At 44.6% G+C, this 22,695-nt stretch overlaps 1 protein-coding gene across 2 annotated transcripts in view; it reads left to right on the plus strand.

Moving 5' to 3' along the window:
• The window catches only part of WDR37 (WD repeat domain 37), an 87,908-nt gene extending 66,770 nt beyond the window's left edge, over positions 1–21,138 (plus strand). For both annotated transcript variants that reach the window (XM_059662955.1, XM_059662947.1), the window contains exons 12-14: positions 13,981–14,115; positions 14,528–14,642; positions 18,136–21,138. In XM_059662955.1, the coding sequence (XP_059518938.1) occupies positions 13,981–14,115; positions 14,528–14,642; positions 18,136–18,267 (382 nt within the window). In that variant the 3' untranslated portion in view covers positions 18,268–21,138. The remainder of the gene's footprint in view (positions 1–13,980; positions 14,116–14,527; positions 14,643–18,135) is intronic.
• The last annotated feature ends 1,557 nt before the right edge of the window (positions 21,139–22,695 follow it).

Raw genomic sequence — 22,695 nt, forward strand, 5'->3', positions numbered from 1 at the left:
TAGCACTGTCATTCAGATTATTTACATTTTCTCTTTTACTCATGTTAGGGTGAACTAGCATACTTTGTTGATATGTAGATAAAAAAATAAGTTTAAAAAATTTCTCTCTTTGGCGCTAGTTTACTGTAGAAAGTGTCAGGGGGATGTTTTATCTTTTGTTAAGTTTTTGAGAATCTGCAGGGGCTGGTTTGCTGTGTCTCCTCTGTCACCCAGTCACAGCTGCACCAGGACGACATGCCAGGGCCTCTGCCATCTCTGCCCAGACAGGCCCTGCCTTGTGCGACCCCACAGTGCGTGGTCAGCAGGTAAAGGCTGCATGCTCTTTATCCTACACTACAGTACTTTCCTGTGTTGTTAGCAGGAAGCCTCTAGAAATAATTGCAGTTTGGAAAAGCAGGAAGTGAGACATTTTATTTTATTTAAAAAATATTTTTATTGATTTTTAGAGGGAAAAGGAAGGGAGAGGTAGAGAGCGAGAGAGAGAGAGAGCAAAACATTGATCAGCTGCCTACTGCATGCCCTCTACCAGGGATGGAACCTGCAACCTGGACATGCCCTGACTGGGAATCGTACTGACAACCTTTTGGTGCCCGGGACAATGCCCAACCAACTGAGCTATGTTGGCTAGGGCAGGAAGTGAGACATTTTACAGTCTTCTTCTGAGGACTCTTATTCCATAACTGTTGCTTTTTTTCCCTTAATCTCTTGCATGGGTCCTGTAGGTTTGCACCCATATGACCAATAAAACTTTTAGAATTCATTGCCTTTGCAAGTAGACCTGTGTCCCCACGCAAAGGCATGCTTCTCTTACAACCAAACATGAGACCCTAATTCTCACAGAAGAGCATAGCAGTGGCTGATTTTGAGTGTGTATTTAGCTTCATTGCTCATCTCTGATGGTCTGAGTGTGGCTTCTCCAGCCAGCCCTCCCGGGATCTCTTGCTTCCCCGCAGACCAATAGGTTTCTGTCTTAGAGGATGCCCACCAGCCAGGCCACTGCACTACCAGCCCCCCTTTGCACCCTCTCCCCCCCAGGGTTGGGGTGAGCTGTGCTGTTGGCATTTCCAGCATCAAGCACAGTGTCTGCCACCGCAGGGAGCAAGTCGGGTTCATCCTCCTAGTCTAGATGGACTTCTGTATTCCTAGCTGATTTTTTGAATCCTTCTACCCAATCCTTTGCTGAATATTAAACAGTAGAGGCCCGGTGCATGAATTCGTGCATGGATGGGGTCCGACGGGCCCATACCGATGGGGGGCCATCCCGATGGGGGCCTATTGGGTGGGGTCGGCTGTGAGGTCTAATGCTGGATTTCCCCCAGCTGGATCTAATTATACTTTAAGGATGGCTAAAAGAAAACCCACAACAGAACTGTTTTGCATTTCACGTGCCATGGGATGAAGTTGTTTATGTGTTGTTTGCAAAGGTATATCAAGATGGATGATGGCCTTTTAATGATTTTTGCGTTCTTCCCGGGGCTCTGCCCTCAGTTTCCCAATATGATCTTGTTTGTTTAAAAGTTTTTCTGTTTTTTTTTGTTTGTTTGTTTTTTTTAAATATATTTTATTGATTTTCTACAGAGAGGAAGGGAGAGAGATAGAGAGTCAGAAACATCGATGAGAGAGAAACATCGATCAGCCGCCTCCTGCACATCCCCCACTGGGGATGCGCCCGCAACCCAGGTACATGCCCTTGACTGGAATCGAACCTGGGACCTTTCAGTCCGCAGGCCGACGCTCTATCCACTGAGCCAAACCGGTTTCGGCAGTTTTTCTGTTTTTGAATGTGCCTACCCTTTGCAGTTGCTCCTGGCAGCCTGTGGGTCCTCTTCGCTGCCCCTTTTAAAGAGAGATTGAAAACTCACCTAATCTGCAAGGCACTGCAATTTCACAAAACCCCCACCCAGCCTCTCTACATTCCTCAGCAAAGGCTGCCATCCTGTTAATGCTTAGGTTGCCTTTTTGGCTAACTTGGAAGGTCTCCTGGGGCTGCCTTCTCTGGAAGGAGAATTCAACACCTTGGCTGCAGTATTAGCAGAGCCCTCTGGAGACTCTGGTTGGGGACAGAAGGGACTGATAATTATTTTCTTGTACTTTCACTAAATGTACATGCACTAGGGAGCCAGGCTATGATTTAGGGGTGTTGGGGGCTGCTTGGGGGCGGGACTGGAAGGGGTGAGGGGCTGCGGGCTGTTTTCCAGCTGGCCCCGCCCCCGATCAGGGGAGAGGTTGCAGTCGTCCTGGTCATTCCACCATTCAGTCGCTGGGCTTTTATATATAGGTTAAAACTCAGGTGTGCAGTTCTTCTGGCTTTGCTGTTCTTTACTTGTTGGTGTTGCCCTGAAAAATCTCATGTGGAGTGTGTTTTAGTGGATCAGTATTTCTTAAAAATACATGACTATCTATATATATATATAATATATATAATATATATATATATATATAGTAGTGGCCCCGTGCATGAAATTCGTGCACATTAAAAGGGGAGTAATTAGAGGAAATATTTTAATATTGCTATTTGCCCTTTCTCTATCATAGAAATGTCAGAGATGAAAGAAAATTAGTAAAATGTATATGAAAATCTTCCTCCTATCAGAGTCTGGGGTGCACCACGGGACCCAGAGTCATGTCTCTGGGGTGGGGGGAGGCACCTTGAGGTCCCCTGTCAAGTCCTGCCAGGCGGGGGCGTGGCCTCAGGTCCCCCAGCCTGGCACTGGGGTAGGGGGGTGTGGCCTCAGGTCCCCTGGCTTGGTGCTGGGCGGTGGGCACGGCCTACGGTCCCCTGTCCTGGTGTTGGGGTGGGGGGCATGGCCTGAGGTCCCCTGTCAAGCCCCACGGGGGCGAGATGAGGGTTGCAGCCTCAGGTCCCTGCTGATTGCTCGTTAAGGCTTGTTACAGGAACTTGGCCTCTGCTGTGGGTGCAGCCATCTTGTGTTATGGAAACCCTGTCTCCGCTGTGGGCGCAGCCACCTTTGTGGTGGAGTGATGGTCAGTTTGCATATTCCCTCTTTATTAAATAGGACTAGAGGCCCGTTTGCAGGAAGATTCCTGCAAGAGTAGGGCTTTGCTCCCGTCTCTGCCGCTCCTACCCTGCCCATCTCTGCTGCTCCTATCCCGCCCTTCTCTGCCGTTCCTACCCCGCCCGTCTCTGCAGCTTCTCTCCCGCCCATCTCTGCCGCTTCTTTCCCGCCCATCTCCGCTACCTCGGCTCCGTTGCTTGGCTTCCTTCTATGGTGTCTTCAGTCTTCGCTCCCAGCTGGCATATGCAAATTAGCCACCATCTTTGTTGGTGGCTAATTTGCATATTGCTCTGATTAGCCATTGGTGGGCGTAGCGAAGGTACAGTCAATTTGCATCTTTGTCTATTATTAGACAGGATAAGGCTAATATGCTAAGTGTCCGACTGTTTGACTGGCCGCTGTGACGTGCACTGACCTCCAGGGGGCAGACTCTCAATGTAGGAACTGCCGAGCTGCATTGCCTTGGCAGTGGTGGTTCTCAGGTGACACACCCTGAAACCGGAGAGGAGGGAGCCTGATTCCTCGTGGGGCTGCACGATTCCACCTTTGGCTGTGGGTGGTGGTGTTGCTGGGGCACTGTCGGCCCCGAATCTGGTTTACAGCACACTTGTGTTTGCATTCCACACCCTGTATGACAACAACTTTGCAGAGTGCCCTCTTGCACTCAGGGACCCTTGGGGAGATATTGGAGAGCTGGTTTCAGCCCGATCCCCGCAGGTCAGGCCGAGGGACCCCACCTGCCGGAGGGACCCCGCTCACTCCGAAGACACTTGGGAGGGACCACAGGAGGTTGGCTCCAGGGCGTGTTCTGTCCGTCTTGCCCAGTCCCGCCCCACCAGCCACCTTCTAATTAATTTCCTTTCAATGTGCACAAATCTGTGCACTGGGTCACTAGTATATTTCATGGTAACTTGTTGTAGAATACACTTTGGAAAACTATATCTGAGCCTATTGTCATTTCCAGGAACTCAACACAAGTTTCTTAGTGACATATATTAGAATCTCATGTCTTTCATGATGTAATTCACTTAACCATTCAGTTAATTTGAATTTCTGTGTGTTGTCTTGTGTTGTCTTAAGGAAAGATGTAGCCAGACAGGCTTCACCATTACTGGCCTAGTTTTATAACTAGTTTCTCTAGGAGCTGGGAGGGAGATGATTTTTGTCTTTTCATTTTCTCTGTTCTCTCTGTACTTTTACATAGATTCGAGATTTTTTCTAAATAAATAGAGTTTGAGACTTAACACTTCGCTAATAAGATGAAAATCTGTTACCAAGTGGGTCCCCTTGAACTCTGTGCTGCATCGTTTTTGCTGGACAGGGTCGGAGCTCCTTGATGTAAGCTCTGTTTAGGCTTTCATCGAGGATTGTTAGAAAGGACAAACATGCACATGTCTTTTTCATTTTTGATGTGTTACATTTACTTTTACTCTGTATTATGAAATCTCTTTATTATAAAGGGAATTTTACCATAACAGGATTTACTTGTGTAACTGTGGCTGTTATTATTTGACTGGCTTAGCTGTTAGTGACCCAAGGTGTACCAATTTATATGAAAAGTAAGTATAGATACTTTATATAACTGTTTTCCTCGTAGCAGGAATGAGAAACTGTAGTGTGTACTGTCTTGGAAATAATAGAAATGTTTAATGGAGAAATTTGGGACTGTCCTAGATTCCTGGAATTCTCCAGCTGTTGGCATTTATTTCTCATATATTTCTGTCCTCATCCTCAAAAACTAGGGCTAAAATCCTGTGGTTTCATCTGAAATAAGCCAAACCCTTATATAGTCATTACTTTCACCTGATGCCATTCTTCAGCAAGTGAGCTATTTGAAGGAGTCTAGTTGGGTAGCCTGCCTGCCCGTTTGCTGTGTGTTGGTACAAGCTCTTCCGGGGTGGGACTCCACACAAAGGTCATTCCAGGACTATCGCCCTGAGGGCTGTGGATGCACAGACATTTATGCGAGAACCTCTTGCTATGATAAAACTTATTTTTAGGTTAAATCCAGTTAACTGCCCTTTGAAAGGAGTGTGAGACATTCCCATTTAAATTGTTTTGTAATAGGAGGACCCAGATTCTTGCCTTCCAGCACCAGTGCCTTCCTTGTGGAGCTTGGTAGAAGGCCCCCTCACCCCCTTTTTTTAGTTTAGTTTTGTTTTGTTTCAATTACTATAAAAAGGAACTGACAGTTGAGGCTGTCACAGGGCCATTAAGCTTCCCCCATGGGTGGCCGATGACTCTAGTCTATACACAACTGATGGTATTTACACGTGTGAATAAACTCTGGCATTGAAAAAAATCTGAAATTAGCTCAACATAGATAAAATATTTGAAACACCAAGTTTTTTCTTTTTTGCTTTCTTTCCATATGCTTGCAACTTTACTTCCCCATGTGAACTTCAGCACTTCTAAAGAAAGAAAAACACCACATCTAATAAGACATTAAAAATATTAGTTAAAAAAATTATAATGTTTGCTCTAAAGTTATGACATTTTCATATGCTTTTATTCTCAAATACCCAGAGGAGATATGTAGTACTAAATACTAAGGTCTAGATTATGTGCTTTGAATTTTGTGTTGTGCTATTAAGTTGTTTGTATGCTTTTAAAGAGAAAATGTGTTTTGATAGCATGACATTTATAACCAGGTGGTGGTTGATTTTTCACTGTGTTGAGTTCTGTGCTTGGTCAGTGAGTCTGATGTGTGCAGGCCTGTGGTGGGGACGGGCAGCTGTCTGTTGGCACACTGCCTTGGAGGTTTTGTATTTGTACTAAATATCTCCCCTGGGTATTTGGCATAAAACATATGAAAATGTCATAACTTTAAAGCAGTCATAATTTCTAAGTGCTTTTTAAAATTTTGGTAGACTGCACTTGGTTTTGTAAGCTCATTACTCTTGGAGAGAGTTTTTAAGCCCTTGCCTGTGGGAACAGGAGGTACTGTACTTCGAGGTTTCTTATAGGGGCTGTAGGACGGCCTCAGAAGTGCCCCAAGACTGGAATTACTGCCCAAGAAAGAAAAGGACCTGCAGGATTGCAGAGGCCTCAAAACTAAACAGAACCTAAAGCCCCTCTCAGCTTCGTGTCCCCTTAACCCAGCCGTGGGCAAACTACGGCCCGTGGGCCGGATCCGGCCGGTTTGAAATGAATAAAACTATTGAAAAAAAAGACCGTACCCTTTTATGTAATGATGTTTACTTTGAATTTATATTAGTTCACACAAACACTCCATCCATGCTTTTGTTCCGGCCCTCCGGTCCAGTTTAAGAACCCATTGTGGCCCTCGAGTCAAAAAGTTTGCCCACCCCTGCCTTAACCCATATATCTGGAAGTCTGGTTTTATCTTCTTAATTAGATTGGAATAATTTTATTTGAGAAAGGTTAGAGACATGTAATTCCTGGCAATATTTTGTTGGTATCCGAGGTTATCATAAAAGCAAAAACTCAGATGGACAGTGCAATTCCAAAGTGCAGCCCCATTTACGGTTTTCCCAGCTTCATTAGCGTATACCTACCACCCAGTTCATAGAGAAAAGGAGTGGCAGCAATGTTGGCGGGAATGTGACTTAACTGCAGTGGTGTGGTAAAGGCTGTTTTGGGAAGTTTCCTTTGCATTCACTGCTTTGTCTTATCATCATGGAGATGAGTAAGGAGACAGTGGTCAGTATAGTGTGCAGCCACAGCTGCCGGAGTGTGCATTTGCACCTCCATACGTGGACATAGTGGTGACTTTCTGTAAGTGAGATCATTTTGCAAGTCTCATTGTATTTCACTGAGAGAGGCTTAAGGTTCTTCCGTGTCGGCACCTTGGAGTTGCCTTCGTCCCTCCACCTCTGCTTCTAAGAGGCCTATAGTTTGGATGCAGTAATTTACTTAATCCCCTGGTTGATACTTTTAAAGATTGTTTCCAACTCAAAGTATAGCTTATAGTTTAAGAGGAGGTTTAATACTTCTCCATTTACCCTTTTAAAATTTCTCATTTAAAAAAGGGCTGATCAGTACATAATAAAATAAGGACTTTAAGGAAATTAGTGCGATTAAATCACCCTATTTCTCGGCTTTGTTAGGAGCTATTCAGGTTGCTTCCCTTTTATTGAGATGACTTAGAAAAGAATTGTCAGGTTATTAACAAACTAAAAACATGCCAACTGCATTGTTACAGACTCATGAAGACAGACATGAACTGTGTCTGGACCAGGTTCCATGTGTTGGCAGAAACCACTGAGCAGTGATGCACAGTTAGCAGAGTAGGGAAGGGAGCTGCTGCGAGAGGTGGGGCTTATCTTTGGAAAGATGGTGGTGTTTCTGGTCTGTGCGCTCAGGCCCTGCACTCGGAGTCTAGGTGGGCTTACATCATCACCCAGTCGACATCTATGCTTTCTCCCACTCAGCTATGTGTGGGAGCTGCAGGGTTCTGACTAATACCACACTGGGCCCTTCAAAGTCATTCCTCAGACAACCAGCATGTAAAATGTGTGAGTTACACATGACCTAGAAAAGAACCAGGCAGCTACCACTTGGGTGGCTCCTCTAAATGAATAAGGAAACACAAGGTGTTGAAGGGCTGTGATAATAACTAATTCTGAAGTTTGTTTTTTTTTTTTTAATATATTTTATTGATTTTTTACAGAGAGGAAGGGAGAGAGATAGAGAGTTAGAAACATCGATGAGAGAGAAACATCGATCAGCTGCCTCCTGCACATCTCCCACTGGGGATATGCCTGCAACCAAGGTACATGCCCTTGACTGGAATCGAACCTGGGACCTTTCAGTCCGCAGACCGACGCTCTATCCACTGAGCCAAACCGGTTTTGGCTAATTCTGAAGTTTTTAAAGTAAAATTTTACTTTCAGTCATCTTCCCTGCCACATATGGAACCCAAGGATGCTTCCTGGGGCCACATGATTCTGCTCCTTTCAGTCTTTCAGAGATCAACTCAAATACTTGTTTGAAAAACATTAGCTATGGCTTATTTTATATGTATATGTATATACCTATCTGCATACATGTCATGTTTCGTGTAGCCGGTGTCACTTCTGATGAACATGTTCACATATATGTGCACATCTGCACATACATCACAATTTGTGTAACCCATGTCACTTCTGGTGGGCACCCTGCACACGTCATATTCTTTGTAGCCTGTGCCACTTCTTGTGGGCATACATGCATCTATTTGCGCACAATCTCAGGCTGTGTGTGGTGGTCACCCCATTTTCTAGTCTGAGCAACACTTCAGGTCAAGCTTCCTCTGGTACCAGTGAAGTAAAGAGTCTCCTGGGGTGGGGGTGGGGTGTCACTAAACATCCAGGACTGGGAATGCGGTTACATGTGACGTCTTAACAATAAAGCAACAGTGACTTTCCTTCAACTTGGCAATTTTTGGCTAATCTAGTATATTTCAGAGTAAAAAACTTGCAGTTCTTGATATATTTCTGACTTTTATTTTTCTAACTATTTTGATGAACAGGGTTTGTCTGTATCATATTACCTTCAAAGTTGATGTAAAGTTTTTTCCTTTTGAAGATTTAAGAAAAACCTTTGAAATTTCTTTCTTCCCAATTTTTATCATAGTGATTTCGAAATACTGGCTGTTGTTAATTGGTGAGTATATAAGAGGCAAAGTCTTGGATTCAGAAAATAAGGGAATGGAAAGTCAGGTGATTAAAACCAGAGAGAATCATTCCTCACCTAATTTAAATGGAATGCATTTCTCTCAGATTTCTGTAAAATTACTGAAGCCATTGCAGCTATTCAGAACTTATGGTTCTCTGTTATATTATTCAGTAAAAATGAAACAAGGTTCAGTTTTCCCAGAAAGGAAGTGAATCTTGACCTTGGTATCACAAGCAGGAAATCAGCATATAAACCTTATTCATTTTATCTTCTCTGTAATTTTAAATCAGGTTCTGTGGAACTGTCATCTTTGAATAAATCTGTGGAAAAAGGTTCTTTTTAAAAAAATGTATTTTATTGATTTTTTTACAGAGAGGAAGGGAGAGGGATAGAGAAACATCGATGAGTGAGAAACATCGATCAGCTGCCTCCTGCACACCTCCCACTGGGGATGTGCCCGCAACCAAGGTACATGCCCTTGACTGGAATCGAACCTGGAACCCCTCAGTCTGCAGACTGACGCTCTATCCACTGAGCCAAACCGGTTATGGCAAAAGGTTCTTAATTAATAGGATACTAAGGAAGAGAATTTAACCAAGTTAACTGAACGTACTGTTTTGACACACACTTTTTTTAAGAAAATATATTTTTACTAGAGGCCTGGTGCACGAACTCATGCACGGATGGGGTCCCTTGGCCTGGCCCGTGATCGGGGCTGATTGGGGCTGATTGGGGCTAGATGACCAGAGAGAGGGACCGTGGGAGGTTGACCAGCCCACCCCAATTGCTGGGGAGGGGGTGGAGCACAGGAGGTTGACCGACTGCAGGAGGTTGGCTTGTGGGAGTGCACTGACCATCATGGGGCAACTCCTGTGTTGAACGTCTGCCCCCTGGTGGTCAGTGCGTTGTCATAGCAACCGGTTGAGTGGTTGTAACTGTCACTTAGGCGTACACACACACACACACACACTAGTGGCCCGGTGTACAGAATTTGTGCACATTAAAAGAGAATTAGAGGAAATATTTTAATATTGCTATTTGTCCTTTCTCTGTAATAGAAGTGTCAGAGATGAAAGAAAATAAGTAAAATGTGTATGAAAATCTCCCTCCTGTCAGAATCTGGGGCACGCCGCGGGACCTAGAGTCAAGTAGCCGCCCCCGCCCCTCCCCCCGCCCCCCCCCCCCCACATGCTTCGAAAACACAGGAGATCCAGACCTGAGGCTGTGCCCCCTGCACAGCGGGGCTTGACGGGGGTGGGGCCCGCCGGGTCTGGATCTTGCCCAATGGGGTTGGGGCCGGCTGGTCTGGGTCTCGTGCGATTTCGAGGTGCACACGGGTGGGAGGGGACTTGACTCTGGGTCCCGTGGTGTATCCCAGACTCTGACAGGAGGAAGATTTTTATATACATTTTACTAATTTTCTTTCCTTTAATTAATTCCCTTTTACTTTATTTTTAAATTTTTAAATTTTTATTTATTTATTTTTTAAATATATTTTTATTTATTTTTTACAGAGAGGAAGGGAGAGGGATAGAGAGTTAGAAACATTGATGAGAAAGAAACATCGACCAGCTGCCTCCTGCAGACCTCCCACTGGGGATGTGCCTGCAACCAAGGTATATGCCCTTGACTGGAATCGAACCTGGGACCTTTCAGTCTGCAGGCCGATGCTCTATCCACCAAGCCAAACTGGTTTTGGCTAATTCCCTTTTAATGTGCACAAATTTCGTGCAGCAGGCCACTAGTATGTGTGTGTGTGTATATGTGTGTGTGCACTCGAGGAGGGAACGGGGTTCCCTCAGCCTGGCCTGTGCCCTTTCGCAGCCCAGGAGTCATTGGGGGATGTCTGACTGACGGCTTAGGCCCGCTCACAGGGAGCGAGCCAAAGCTGGCAGTGGACATCTTTAGTGCTGCTGACAAGGCGGGAGAGGCTCCTGCCACTGCCACTGCGCTCGCCAGCCTTGAGCCAGCTTCTGGCTGAGTGGCACTCCCCCTGTGGGAGTGTGCTGACCACTAGGGGGCAGCTCTTGCATTGAGCATCTGCGCCCTGGTGGTCAGTGCGCATCATAGCGACCAGTGACTCCACCATTTGGTCAATTTGCATATTACCCTTTTATTATATAGGATTGATTTCAGAGAAGAAGGGAGAGAGAGAGAGAGAGAGAGAGAGAGAGAGAGAGAGAGAGAGAGAGACAGACATTGATAAGAGAGAATCATTGATTAGCTGTCTCCTGCACGCCCCCCAGTGGGGGTCGAGCCCGCAACCCGGGCATGTGCCTTTGATTAGAATTGAACCTGGGACCTTTCAGTTCTCAGGTTGATGCTCTATCCACTGAGCCAAACCAGCTAGGGCTTGACACACTTTTTTTTAAAAGTATATTTTTATTGATTTCACACAGAGAGGAATGGAAAGAGAGAAGGAGAGAGGAGGTGGGGAGAGGGAGAGAAAGAAAGAGAGAAAAACAGTGATGAGAGAGAATCATGGATCAGCTGCCTCCTGCACGCCCCCTATTGGGGTTTGAGCCTGCAACCCAGGCATGTGCCCTTGACCGACATCTAACCCAGGACCCTTCAGTCCACAGGCCGATGCTTTATTCACTGAGCCAAACCAGTTAGGGCTTGACACACTCTTAAAGCTACTTTTAGAGCCCTTCTCTCTGGTCAGTAGTAAAGCTGGTCATTGCAGGGTTTTTGTTTTTTTAATCAGCAGCACATTTCAGCCACTAGAATTAGACTGCAGGCCCTAAAACTGCAGCATGTTTCTTTAAAGCCAGGACCACTGCCATCTTCTCCACTAGAGTGTCAGCATCACCAGGAGTGGTTTCACCCCTCTCTGTTAGGGTTTCTCTCACAGAAAGCAGGCCTGGCACACTGCAGTGCTCTGAATCCTCCTCGGATGGACAGTTCTTTCAGTAATTAGAAAGGAAATCTCCCGGTTGTCCTGAAGAGGGAGGTGTAGAGAGGAGAGCAACCAAGTGAGAATATTTAGTGGCTGGTGTGGTAGATACCGGAACATCATTTTTCAAGAGTGGAATTTTCAGTCCAGAAAAAGAATCACGTGTGATACAATTTGACTCTTCCTTTGAATGTTTTTTTTTTTAATCTTTGGGTCTATTTTTTGGGGACTTAGCCATCAAGGAATATACAGAAGTGTGTTTATTTGAAGAAGTTTCCTGTTTCTCTTTGAGGTATCTGGGGTTGTACAGGACAGGCTGACATGAGCTTCTTATACTCTGCCAAGCCACAGTAGGAAAGGCCCTGGTCAGGGCATACTCTCCAGGATCCTGCCATGTCTCCTGAATGGTGTCATCTGTTAGATGCTTAATTTCTAAAACAGCTTGTGAAGTGGTGATGACCTGGAAAGGAATGTGGTCATCTGCTGGCTTTGTACACAGAGGCCACGACAGGGTCAGGTGATGTGTGCAGGTTTCCAGTGTAGGCGTGTGAGCTCTACCTTGGCTGGTGGAAAAGTGCTGAGGTCCATTTGTCACATCAGCCTCTGCTGGACACACAAGTGTTGGACCTGCATGTTCACGTCAACTGCAGTGCACCTGAGCAGGTGGATGGCCATTGAGAAGGCCACACTGGTTGCTGCTTGATATGCTTTTCACAGATGGCTCCGTGGACTGGGGAGATGCAGCCTGTGTTCCAGGGAAGGGTGCCCTGCCCTTTCTGTTCCCGGATGGAGTGCCTGCTCTCTAGTCCAGCGGTCACCAACCTTTTGGACCTCACGGACCACTAGTGGTCCACCGCTGCTCTGGTCTGTACCTCAGATGCAGAAGGATGACTCTGTTTTGTAGGGAATACACCTTACAGTAAGAAATGGGTGCTCTGCAGTCAGGCCCTGACTCAGAGCCAGGAAAGCACCCTGCTTCAGCATTTCATGGGCCAGCATTTTCCACATCATATATTTTTTTCCTTAGCCATGAAATTCCAGCAGATTGTTATGCAAAACAGTTTTGTGTCTCTGTGTGACTGGGAAGACAGCTGTTAGTCCTAATGAGGAGTGCTAGCATTACAGTCTTTCCGTTGATTGAGACCCTCAGAGGGAGCGGAATGTTCCAGATCGGGCAGTGGTGTGCGGTGAGGAGGTACTGCACTGTCAGCTGGAAGCACATGGTCGGCTGCTCGCGGCGACAAGATAAATGAGTCTGCTGGAGTCTGGCAGAGTCTGAGCTTTTCCAGGGTGCGGCCGTGGTGGCCCGCTCCCCATGGGACCTGAGTTGAGGGTGCTGTCTCTGTGCCAGCTTTTCCCTTTGATGGCCCACAATACCTGTCAGGGCTGTGATTTATTAAAAACCTAATGTCTTTCAGCGTTTCATTAACATAGGGTTCGATGGTCTTTTGTGGAGACTTTTCCCATTAATTTAGCAGAATGTTAACTGAAGTTTAACTTGGCCCAAACCTCTAAAGACTAGAATCTTCAGAACAGTCCCTAGTCGTGAGCTGCTCCCAGAGGTCTGCTGGCAGTTTCTTTACACCTTGCTGTGACCTCTGCATGGAAGAGGAGCAGCACCTCATTCTAGTCAGGCTCTGGCATTGTTTTTTAAATAGGAGTTCCAATGGGTCACTGGGCTGGTGCTCCAGGTTCCCCTTTCCCCCTTTCTGCCAGTGTCACACACAGTGTCCTTAGGTGTAGCACAGCGGCTGATGTTGGGCGATTTAGCACCTAGGGAGGAGATGTGACTGGGGTCGGGTGGGCAGAGGTAGAGGCTGCTCAGCCCAGGTGCACGGGGCGCCCCATGAGCAGGGGTCGCCTGGACGTTGACAGTACCGGGTTGAAACCCACCTGATAGGGACTCAGTATGGATTTGACGCCGGTGGTGCAGTTTTAGGTCTAAGGTCTGGGTAGCACCTGGGTTTTCTGAATTCCAGTTTATCTCTTGTTTTAAGCTCTAAGAGAAATAAAAGTAGTTTGAAATTATTGTGAGAAATGATAAGGTTGTATATATAAGATATTATTTATTCGTAGTTAATTTTTTTGCCTCTGAAAAAATACGGCTCTTCAATATTCTGGGAGGCTGTTATTTAGGGCTGGAGTTGTCTGGAATGGTGAGATTGTTTTCTTGACCTTTCTTGTTATCTTTAAAGTTTTTTCCTTCTTATTGAGGTATAATTGACAAGTAAAAATTGAGCATATTTAAGATATACAATGTGATGTTCTATATACGTTTCCACTGAACTGATCACAGTCAAATTAATTAGCACATCTATCATCTCCCAGGTGTGGTGAGGTCATTTCAGATCCATTCTCCCAGCAAATTTCAAGAACATGTTATGGTACCAACTGTTGTCACCATGCCGAACACTAGATGAGTTCTGACCCTGTGCCCTTTACTTGTAGCACCGTGACCTCTGCCGTGTTCACCGTGGGAGATAACGTCGTTTCAGGCAGTGACGACCGCACTGTGAAGGTCTGGGATTTAAAGAACATGAGATCCCCCATTGCAACCATTCGTACGGATTCTGCCATCAACAGGTGAGGGAAGCTGCTCATTGCTTAGATGTTTATTTGACTTGATAGGGTTGATTGTAGTACAATGTCTTGTACATGTGACAATTAAATGGACCTTGGGAAAGTGGTTTAGACTCCTGGGAAAATATTTGTCATTGATCCTCTAATGCAAATTCAGTGTCTGTAAACACTGAAACTTAAGTATAGAATCAGGTTGGTGTAATGGGCTTTGAGAATAAAAATGAGCCCATTATGGCCCCTCTGTTTTAGTGACATGCTGTACATGTGAGTTGCATATAAGCAGCTTGGTCTCTGTATCCTAAAGTTGCAGACATGTAATACTCACTGTTGTGTTTGCCATGAAGTGTGCATAGTATGGAATACCCTACCCTGGTGCTGTCACTGTTTTATATGGAACCTTCTTGTCTCTTTGCAGGATCAATGTATGCGTTGGCCAAAAAATCATCGCCCTCCCCCATGACAACCGACAAGTCAGATTGTTCGATATGTCCGGCGTGCGGCTGGCGCGGCTCCCCCGCAGCAGCCGGCAGGTAACTGTGCTGCTGATGCATATTCACAGAATCTCAGTTCTTCTCCGTCATCAGTGACTCCTGGACGCACACTGGGAGCCACACGTGTGATTTTAGTTTCCTAATAGCCACCTTAAAAAAGCGAGAAGCTATTTTAACAGTATATTTAACTAGATAAACCCAAAATAATAACATGTGAACATGCCATCAATATAAAAATATTAGCAAATTTACACTCCTAGTTTCTTACTATATATTGGATATATTTGATCTGTATTTAGAGTTCCTAAAATTTATCATTGAAAATGTTAAAATGTTTCCCAGTACCTGAACTGAATATTAGTTTTTAAGTTTAATCTGAATGAAATCCAATGTTTAGTTCCTCAGTGTCAGTAGCCACGTCTCAGGAGCTCAGTTTTGCGTGGGTTAGTGGCCGCCGTACTGGAAAACACAGTTTTAGATATTTTCAGTTGAACTTGTGCAGATTGGAAATATATTAAAGGACAGTGCATGGCCACGCAGGAGTGGTGTCCTGGATTGTGGAAGCTTCTTAAGAAAGGACCCTCTACTCCTAGCCAGGAACCCCTTTCCATGGTGGGTTGCCAAGACAAACTCCATTGTAGAAGAGACTTTCCTGGGCGCTAGGACTTGCATTTGGCCCAGATGGTGCCGTGCAGGGGTGTTGGTTCGGTGTATACTGGGGTATTTGCCCCACCTGTCACAGCTACCTGGGCTGCGGTACCAGCTCAGACCTGCTGACTCGGTCTCTGAGGGAAGTCTGGGAACCTGTGTTTAGATTCGTTCCCTGGGTGGCTCCACATTTGAGTGAGTGACATACTGGCGCCTTTTGTGGGGGAAATGGATGCAGCTGTAGTAACAACAGCCAGTGTCCTCCCCTCCCCTTCCCACTTACGAAGGCAGCCTCTCTGCAGCCTTTGTGCCTAGCCGAGCCCCACCACAGTCACACTCTCCTTTGCTTCTTTCGGCCTTTTCTGTGTGTCACTGTGATACCTTGCTCTCCCACCATGGCTGCAACTCGGTGGCTGCTCCTGTCCCCTTCAGGGCAGAGCCTCCAAGTGCAGACATGCGCTGCAGGCTGTCCCCGTGGGAGGTAGGGCTCAGGAACCGCAGACCCAGGCGATTCCAGAGGTATGTGGTCAAGTGGCATTTGCTACCAACAGAGCAGCAAATGCAATGGCACCAAGTTTCCAAAAGCCCTGTGTATTCAAGACACGGTTGGTTTTTCTCTGTGTAGCTCCTTACGTGAACTGTTTGAAGTTAGTGACTGAGCTTCTTAATTATGAGTGCAGGTCACAGAAAAACTACTCATGAAATTAGAGTAACTACACAAAGCTAGAGTTGCTTGTCTGGGATTTTTGTGTTTTGGTAACTGCTGAGCAGCACTGATGTATCCTAAACGTCTCTCTCACATAGAAGGGCTCTCTCTCTTCACTCTTTTATTTTATTTTTTATAGCTGTGCCTGTGTAGTACATAAAATTGCTGTGCAACATGGAAAGCCAGCATTTTCAAACAAATGTATGAGTGTGTATGACTTCATTATTTTGAGAATGTTTCCTCTCAAAAAATAGGGAGATTTCAGCAGTGTTGGTCGGGCTAATTCTGTGGGCACAACTTTATTTTTAATTATCTGTTAACATTCAACCCTGTTGGAATTGTAGAATTCCGCTGTGCGTGGCTTTATTTCCTCCTAAAGTAGTTTTTGAAAATGCTTATCTTTAAGGTTAATGAATCACATTTCATTTCATTCTGAACCTGTAACATTTCAGATGAATCAGTATACTTTTCGGTCTCACAGAACCACAGCTAGAAATCCCCGGTTCATGTTGTCCCAGCTTCTTTCAGCTGACAGCTTTATAAGGAGACAACAAAACTCAGTTCAACTTGGTCACTAGAGGGTCAGGGGCTTACAATATGGAATTGTTTTACTTTGGGGAAAGTGTAAGTGCCATTTCCCAGAGAGTGGACTGTGATCAGGAGCTCAGGGAGGGGGTGGTGCCGTGTGCAGTGAAAGGTGATCTACAGACGGCGCACAGGATCTGTGCTACAGGAACGGAGAAGTTTTAGCGTGGCTCTGTGACTAGGAGGGCACAGAGTGGTTTCAAAGTCTGCATGTGCCCTGAGCCTTTTTTGGGTCATGTCTGTGTACACTCTGGCGGGGGATGTACATGAGATGAAAGGATGACTCACCTAGTGCGGGCTCCCAGCTCAGGCAGGACTGAGATCCTGGATTGGACCCACATTTGCAGGTGCCGCCTGGTCCTTTCCCTCACTAGGTAGTAGGACGTGATCTCAGTGTTTGTCCAGTGAGTGTCTTGAGTTTATCATCTTGAACTAGTTCTTTCTAGAGGCTTGATTTTTACTGCCAGCTAGTGGTTGCTTATGCATTCTCTCTTCTCAAGTTCCTAACAAAGAGATGTAGGAGAGCGCCCTTAACCCTTCATTCTGGGGCTCCTTTCTTGCAGGGCTTTCCCTTTGTGGCCTGATTCTCTCTAAAACCAGCAGCATTCAAATGCGAATGTTTTCCAGAGGGAGCTGTTGTGCCATTCTTTTGAGTGTTTCTTTTACTAAATTTCTGTTAGCTGTTTCTAATCCTTCTTGTACTTTATTGTATGATATAGCACCAGCCAACTATTACTGTAACAATGACTTGTGTCCTAAGGCATTGCTTGCATCTCTGCCTGTATATACCAAACATCACACTGTAAACTTTGTACGTTTTGCAGTAATTTTTCCCCACATTGTGGTATTGAACTGGAATTTCTAAAGATATTAGGAATCTACTTGAAAGGCCATTCATTTTTCCTTTTTTTCATTTGACACTGAATGTGTGTGTGTTTTTTTTAAATATATTTTATTGATTTTTTACAGAGAGGAAGGGAGAGAGATAGAGAGTCAGAAACATCGATGAGAGAGAAACATCGATCAGCTGCCTCCTGCACATCTCCCACTGGGGATATGCCCGCAACCCAGGTACATGCCCCTGACCGGAATCGAACCTGGGACCTTTCAGTCCGCAGGCCGACGCTCTATCCACTGAGCCAAACCGGTTTCGGCCTGAATGTGTTTTTTAACTGCTTGAACATCTGAACCAATTATTTGTTAAAATGATATTTGAGGTCTTTGGGTGAATTTTATTGAGTTTATTCCCAAATTTACCTAGATTCATACATTAAAATTTAAAAATTGATTATTTTTTCTTTCGGACTGTAATCTTACTCATTTTCTTAAAGAATCATGAGTGCTTTTGGTGTGTCTCACTAGATTCATGTTGTGTCTGACCTCATTCATTCATCACGGCCTTTCCACCAGCTCATCCCTGAGAACCTGCTGCCAACTCAGTATTTTTGTCTCACTCTGATTAATCCTGAGCGTTAATTTTTTCTCTCTCAATTTGGTTGCTTTGAGTGGTGTAGTTGTTAATTTGGTTGAGGTTTTACAGCCCTTATGTTTGAGGAATAATACACTCATTCTGGTTTGTGTGCTTGGTAATAGGGCCACAGAAGAATGGTGTGCTGCTCGGCGTGGAGCGAGGACCACCCCACCTGCAATCTGTTCACCTGCGGGTTTGACAGGCAAGCCATAGGCTGGAACATCAACATCCCTGCATTGTTACAGGAAAAATAAGGTGCCGGCGTTCCTTAGTTTCATAGTTCGCCACGGACCTGTGACTGGAGCAGGCTTTTCTCATACCGATCAGCCATTTTTGTGAGAGCTGGACCCTGAGAAGGGTGATTTGTATATGTCCTTTTCCCATTGTACCCGGCTTGCATGATGTACAGAACTGTGGTTATGTTTTTATTCCGTCTTGTCTGTGCTGGCATCCTCTGGTCAGTGGGGACAAAGCCGCTCCCTATAGCACGTGGCATTTGACATATGACAGGAGGGCATCACACTTGTGTGAGTTCAATGTGAACCTGTGTACTTACTGTGAGTATAAGTCTGTGGCATTTCTGGAATAATCCTACATATCTACCTTGTCCTGGGAGACTGCAGAGCTGTGTTTGCGTTGGCTGATGGATGGCGGGATTGGCAAAAAATTTTATGTTTACTTCCATGTGAAGTTGTAGCACGTGCTGTTGTAATTCAGCTTCAGCTCTTCATCCTTTTACAGTTCTGTGAAATTAACTTGGATCTTAGAAGTTAAAAAAATAGCATCAAATGTTGAGTTTGCAGGATTCATTCTTTTTTTTTTTTTTAAGAAAAAGTTTGTTCTTTTTATAGAAAATCATTTCAGTACCCTGAGGTCTCATATTAGCAAATTCTAAAATATGATGATTCTAATCACCAATTTCAGATCGTAAGCAAAATTTAAAGCACTTTAGTTTATAGCTGTGGTTATAAACAATTTTTAGAAGTTTCAAATGACTTATCCATTGAATGTGACTTGACCTTTTTAAGAAGGCTGTGCTACCTGAAGACAAAACCTTATTTATTTTCTACACCTTTGGTTTGCATATTTCTACATGGGTTCACTTCTTTGGTGGTATTTGAGAGCCAACAATGCAAATAAATGAGTACTACCTCAAAAATAAATGTTTGGAAAACTTGGGAGTCTTACTGTGCCTAGCTAACTAAGCACTTTGGCTTTTAGCTGGAATACTGAGTTCAGTTCAGAAGGCAAGAAAGACAATCAGCAAATGTAATGGAAAGGCACTTGCATTAGCTAGCTACCAGGGTGGCAGCCGCAGCCATAGTTCACAGGTGACAAGATGCTCCTGTCTCAGCCGCCAGGACACCTCTCAGTGCCAACCCTCCCACTGCTGGCGTGGGCCTGTCACCCTTGCCTTCTTAGCAGTTCCTGTGTTTGATGTTTGTGAGTTCGTGTTATTGTTGAGTTACAGTTCTGATAAAGAAGACATCTCAGTGTACTGCTCCTCATATTTTTAATCCTTTGAATATGTCGGAAACTGGCCCCTTGGAGAGATACAAGAGGGTAACGTTGAAAACGACCCATTCCTGTGTCTCCTATTTTGTAGTGACACAGCTGGGCACCGTTCGCTGCAGGCTGCCGTGGGGTGGAGCCCTGGGCTCGGTCCTACAGTAGCTAATTTTTGAAACTTCAGCCCTGAGTCATTGGTGATTCTGAAATGATTTATAGAGCCTGGAAGGGAGAGAGACCAGGAAAAGCCAGTAATAATAGTAGAGTTGAGGTTGCTAACGAAGGACAAACAATGCTTTAGAGCGACTTTATTTTTAAAGCTAAAGAATTGGTTGTATTTTTAAAGTGTGACATTTGCCCTAAGCACACTCATTGAGAACCAAGTCAGCTGGTCACTATGGGTCTAAGCACCAGGTTCAGGCACTGCTCTCCTGAGTGGTCTCGTGCTGAGATGGCTGATGGTCACACCTTCTCTACCGCACCTCACCCCAAAGACATGAGCACAGTGAGTTCTTAATGATAAGTTGCATAACCACACTCTTGGGTTCCTCTTGTGTTTTAATTTGAATGTCTGGCTGTCTTAGACTCACCATTAGGAACACTGAAAAATGTATACAAATAGGTAAATTAAACTTAAGAACCAGATCTCTTCCAGATTAAAAAATTTGAAACTTTTAGCTTGCCTGGTGTCAACCCATGAAACAAGAAGTCCCTGGTTCAATTCCTGGTCAGGGCACGTGCCCTTGGTTGCTGGCTCGATCCCCAGTAAGGGAGTGGGTGCAGGAGGTAGCCGAGCAATGTTTCTCATTGATGTTCCCATCTCTCTATCCCTCTCCCTTCCTTGCTCTCTGAAAAAATCAATAAAAAGATTAAAAAAAATTTGAAGTTTTAAAATATATGTTGTGATGGCCATTTAATTCTGTGCAGACCAATGCCCTTCATGGCCGACAGCTGCTCACGTTGCTAAGTGGAGGGGCCAGCCTCCCTTGTCTCCTTGAGTGCAGAAGGCCTCAGGGAGCTGGGGCTGTTCCCAGGAGCAGGACACGCTTCTGCTACCTGCTGTGTGTCTCTGAGGGCTTCCTTCCAGTTGCTCTGGTTATATTGCTGGCTATTTCAGGAGTCATGAAGGAGATTAGCGATAGTGTGTGCATGTATGTGCTTGAATATGTGTGTGTGTATGAATGTTTGTGTGGCTGAAATTGTCATGTCATCAGCCACAAGTGATCTCATCTGAAATAGTGTTTTGAAATGGGAATTGTTTTCTCCTATATGATGTCCAGAATTTCATTTAATAATGCAAAGAGAATGTGGTTACTGAAAAATATGCATTGATAGAGAATTTTGTACAAGATGCATTGGACAAAGCAACACTCCTTTTCAACCACTGCACATTGGTTTCTGTAGAGTCAAAGATTCTGTACATATTTTGCCATCTGAAGAATCCTTTGTAAAATTATTTGTTGCTTAAATGTGTGAAAAACAAGTTTCTTTGGAGAAAGTACACATTTGTAAGTGTTGTGTAGAAGCAAGTGTTTTTATTGTATTGATGTAATTGTTTTTAAGTGTTCAGTGTCTTCATTGCAAAATGAAATTCATTAAAAATCCATGTTCCATAATTACTATTGTAAAAGTTTTGTTATTAGGAGTCTCTTTTTATTATTTTACCTTTTTTATGTTTTATTTTGGTGCAATTTTGTTAATAGCTACTGGATATCACAATGATGTAGAAATTGAACAAATTTCTAATTATAGGATTGCACATTTGAAAATATAAATTCTAGACTTAAAAGAGCAATTGTGTTATATTTTCTATCTGTCTGTTAGAGGCTAATATTAAGCGATACATAATTATGCTTTTCCATTCCTTTATTCCTATCTCAAAATTTTCTGAAGGGCATTAACAATTGGACCTAATACAGGTATTTCTCAAAGTTCCTCAGCGTCTCATAAGATGCTTGTCTGGTTCTTGTCATAGACAGGTAAGCTTGTTCGAAAGTTTTAAAAATTGCAGTTTTAGAAAGTCGACCGCATTTTCTGCAGAGTGAGTGCAAGTCAGGATCTGTGGCGGCTGCCGGTCCTCCCTTCTGTTCTTACCCACGTGAGTGAAGCCCTGTGCTGGCCGCGGGAACCTCAGGAGGTGTTAACACGCCCTGGTGTGTCCGGCCTGCCAGCGGCCCCCTTTTCAGGTGTGAAGGCTCGTTGCACAGGCATTGGGTGTACATTCAGAAACTCTCCACTGCTTGCTTAACCCTCTACGCTACTCTTCAAAAACGTGATTATTGGTGAAATTACATCTTCAGTTACATTTAAAACTTCACATATTAGTATAAAGAATCAAGAAGGCACGACTTGTATTACTATGATGTCATCAAAATGCCACCAAGATGTGTGTCTCCTCTACTATTCATAAGTTTTGTTTTCTCTTAATAAATTAGAAGTTAAATTATTCCAAAAATTGAGAACACCTCAGTTACTATGTACAACATATATAGTCCATATTATGGAGGGAAGAAGCTACAAATGAAATCAGAAGTCAGATAAAAGTGTTGTGTAATTTAAAATTAATTCTAATGAAATATCTTTAAGCAGCTTTTGGTAAAAAATAAAAGACTAAGCAGATCTTTGGATCTTAAAAGTCTGTGTGATTGACAAGTGATGTCCATTTGTGATTTGTGGGCTTGGGTAGAGAGCAACAAAGGGAGCTGCTTTAGATAGTTTGGTCCAGATATCTCCAAAGAGCAGAGGTTTAATCTTGAGCATGAAGGTTGGTGAGGGGGGCAGGAACTGAAGGGTGACCAAGGAGCAAGGGAAGTCGCACACAGAACCAAGGGAGGACACCAGGTGAGGAGGGGGGAGGGACGGACCCTGAGTCCTGCAAGCAGCTTCGGGGAGAGTGGTTTGCTCCACGTCGTGGGCTCACTGACTTGGGACAGACTGAGGGGTCACCAGGAGCCGTTCAGGTAGAAGACGTGGCCACAGTGCGGTGGGGGAAGAGCATGGCCTTGAGGTCTTACTTGGAAGGAGACCAGGCAGGTCTTGCCCGAAGGCAGGGCTGTTTATTCCATAATTTCGGTGTGTGACAGAAAATGCTGTTACCGGGAGCGTACAGCTTTGCCCTCGGGCGTTCCTTAGTTACCCAAAGGATGAATCGAGCACAACCTAGAATGTATGAG

Source organism: Myotis daubentonii, chromosome 1 (assembly GCF_963259705.1).
Source record: "Myotis daubentonii chromosome 1, mMyoDau2.1, whole genome shotgun sequence".
Lineage (NCBI taxonomy): Eukaryota > Metazoa > Chordata > Mammalia > Chiroptera > Vespertilionidae > Myotis > Myotis daubentonii.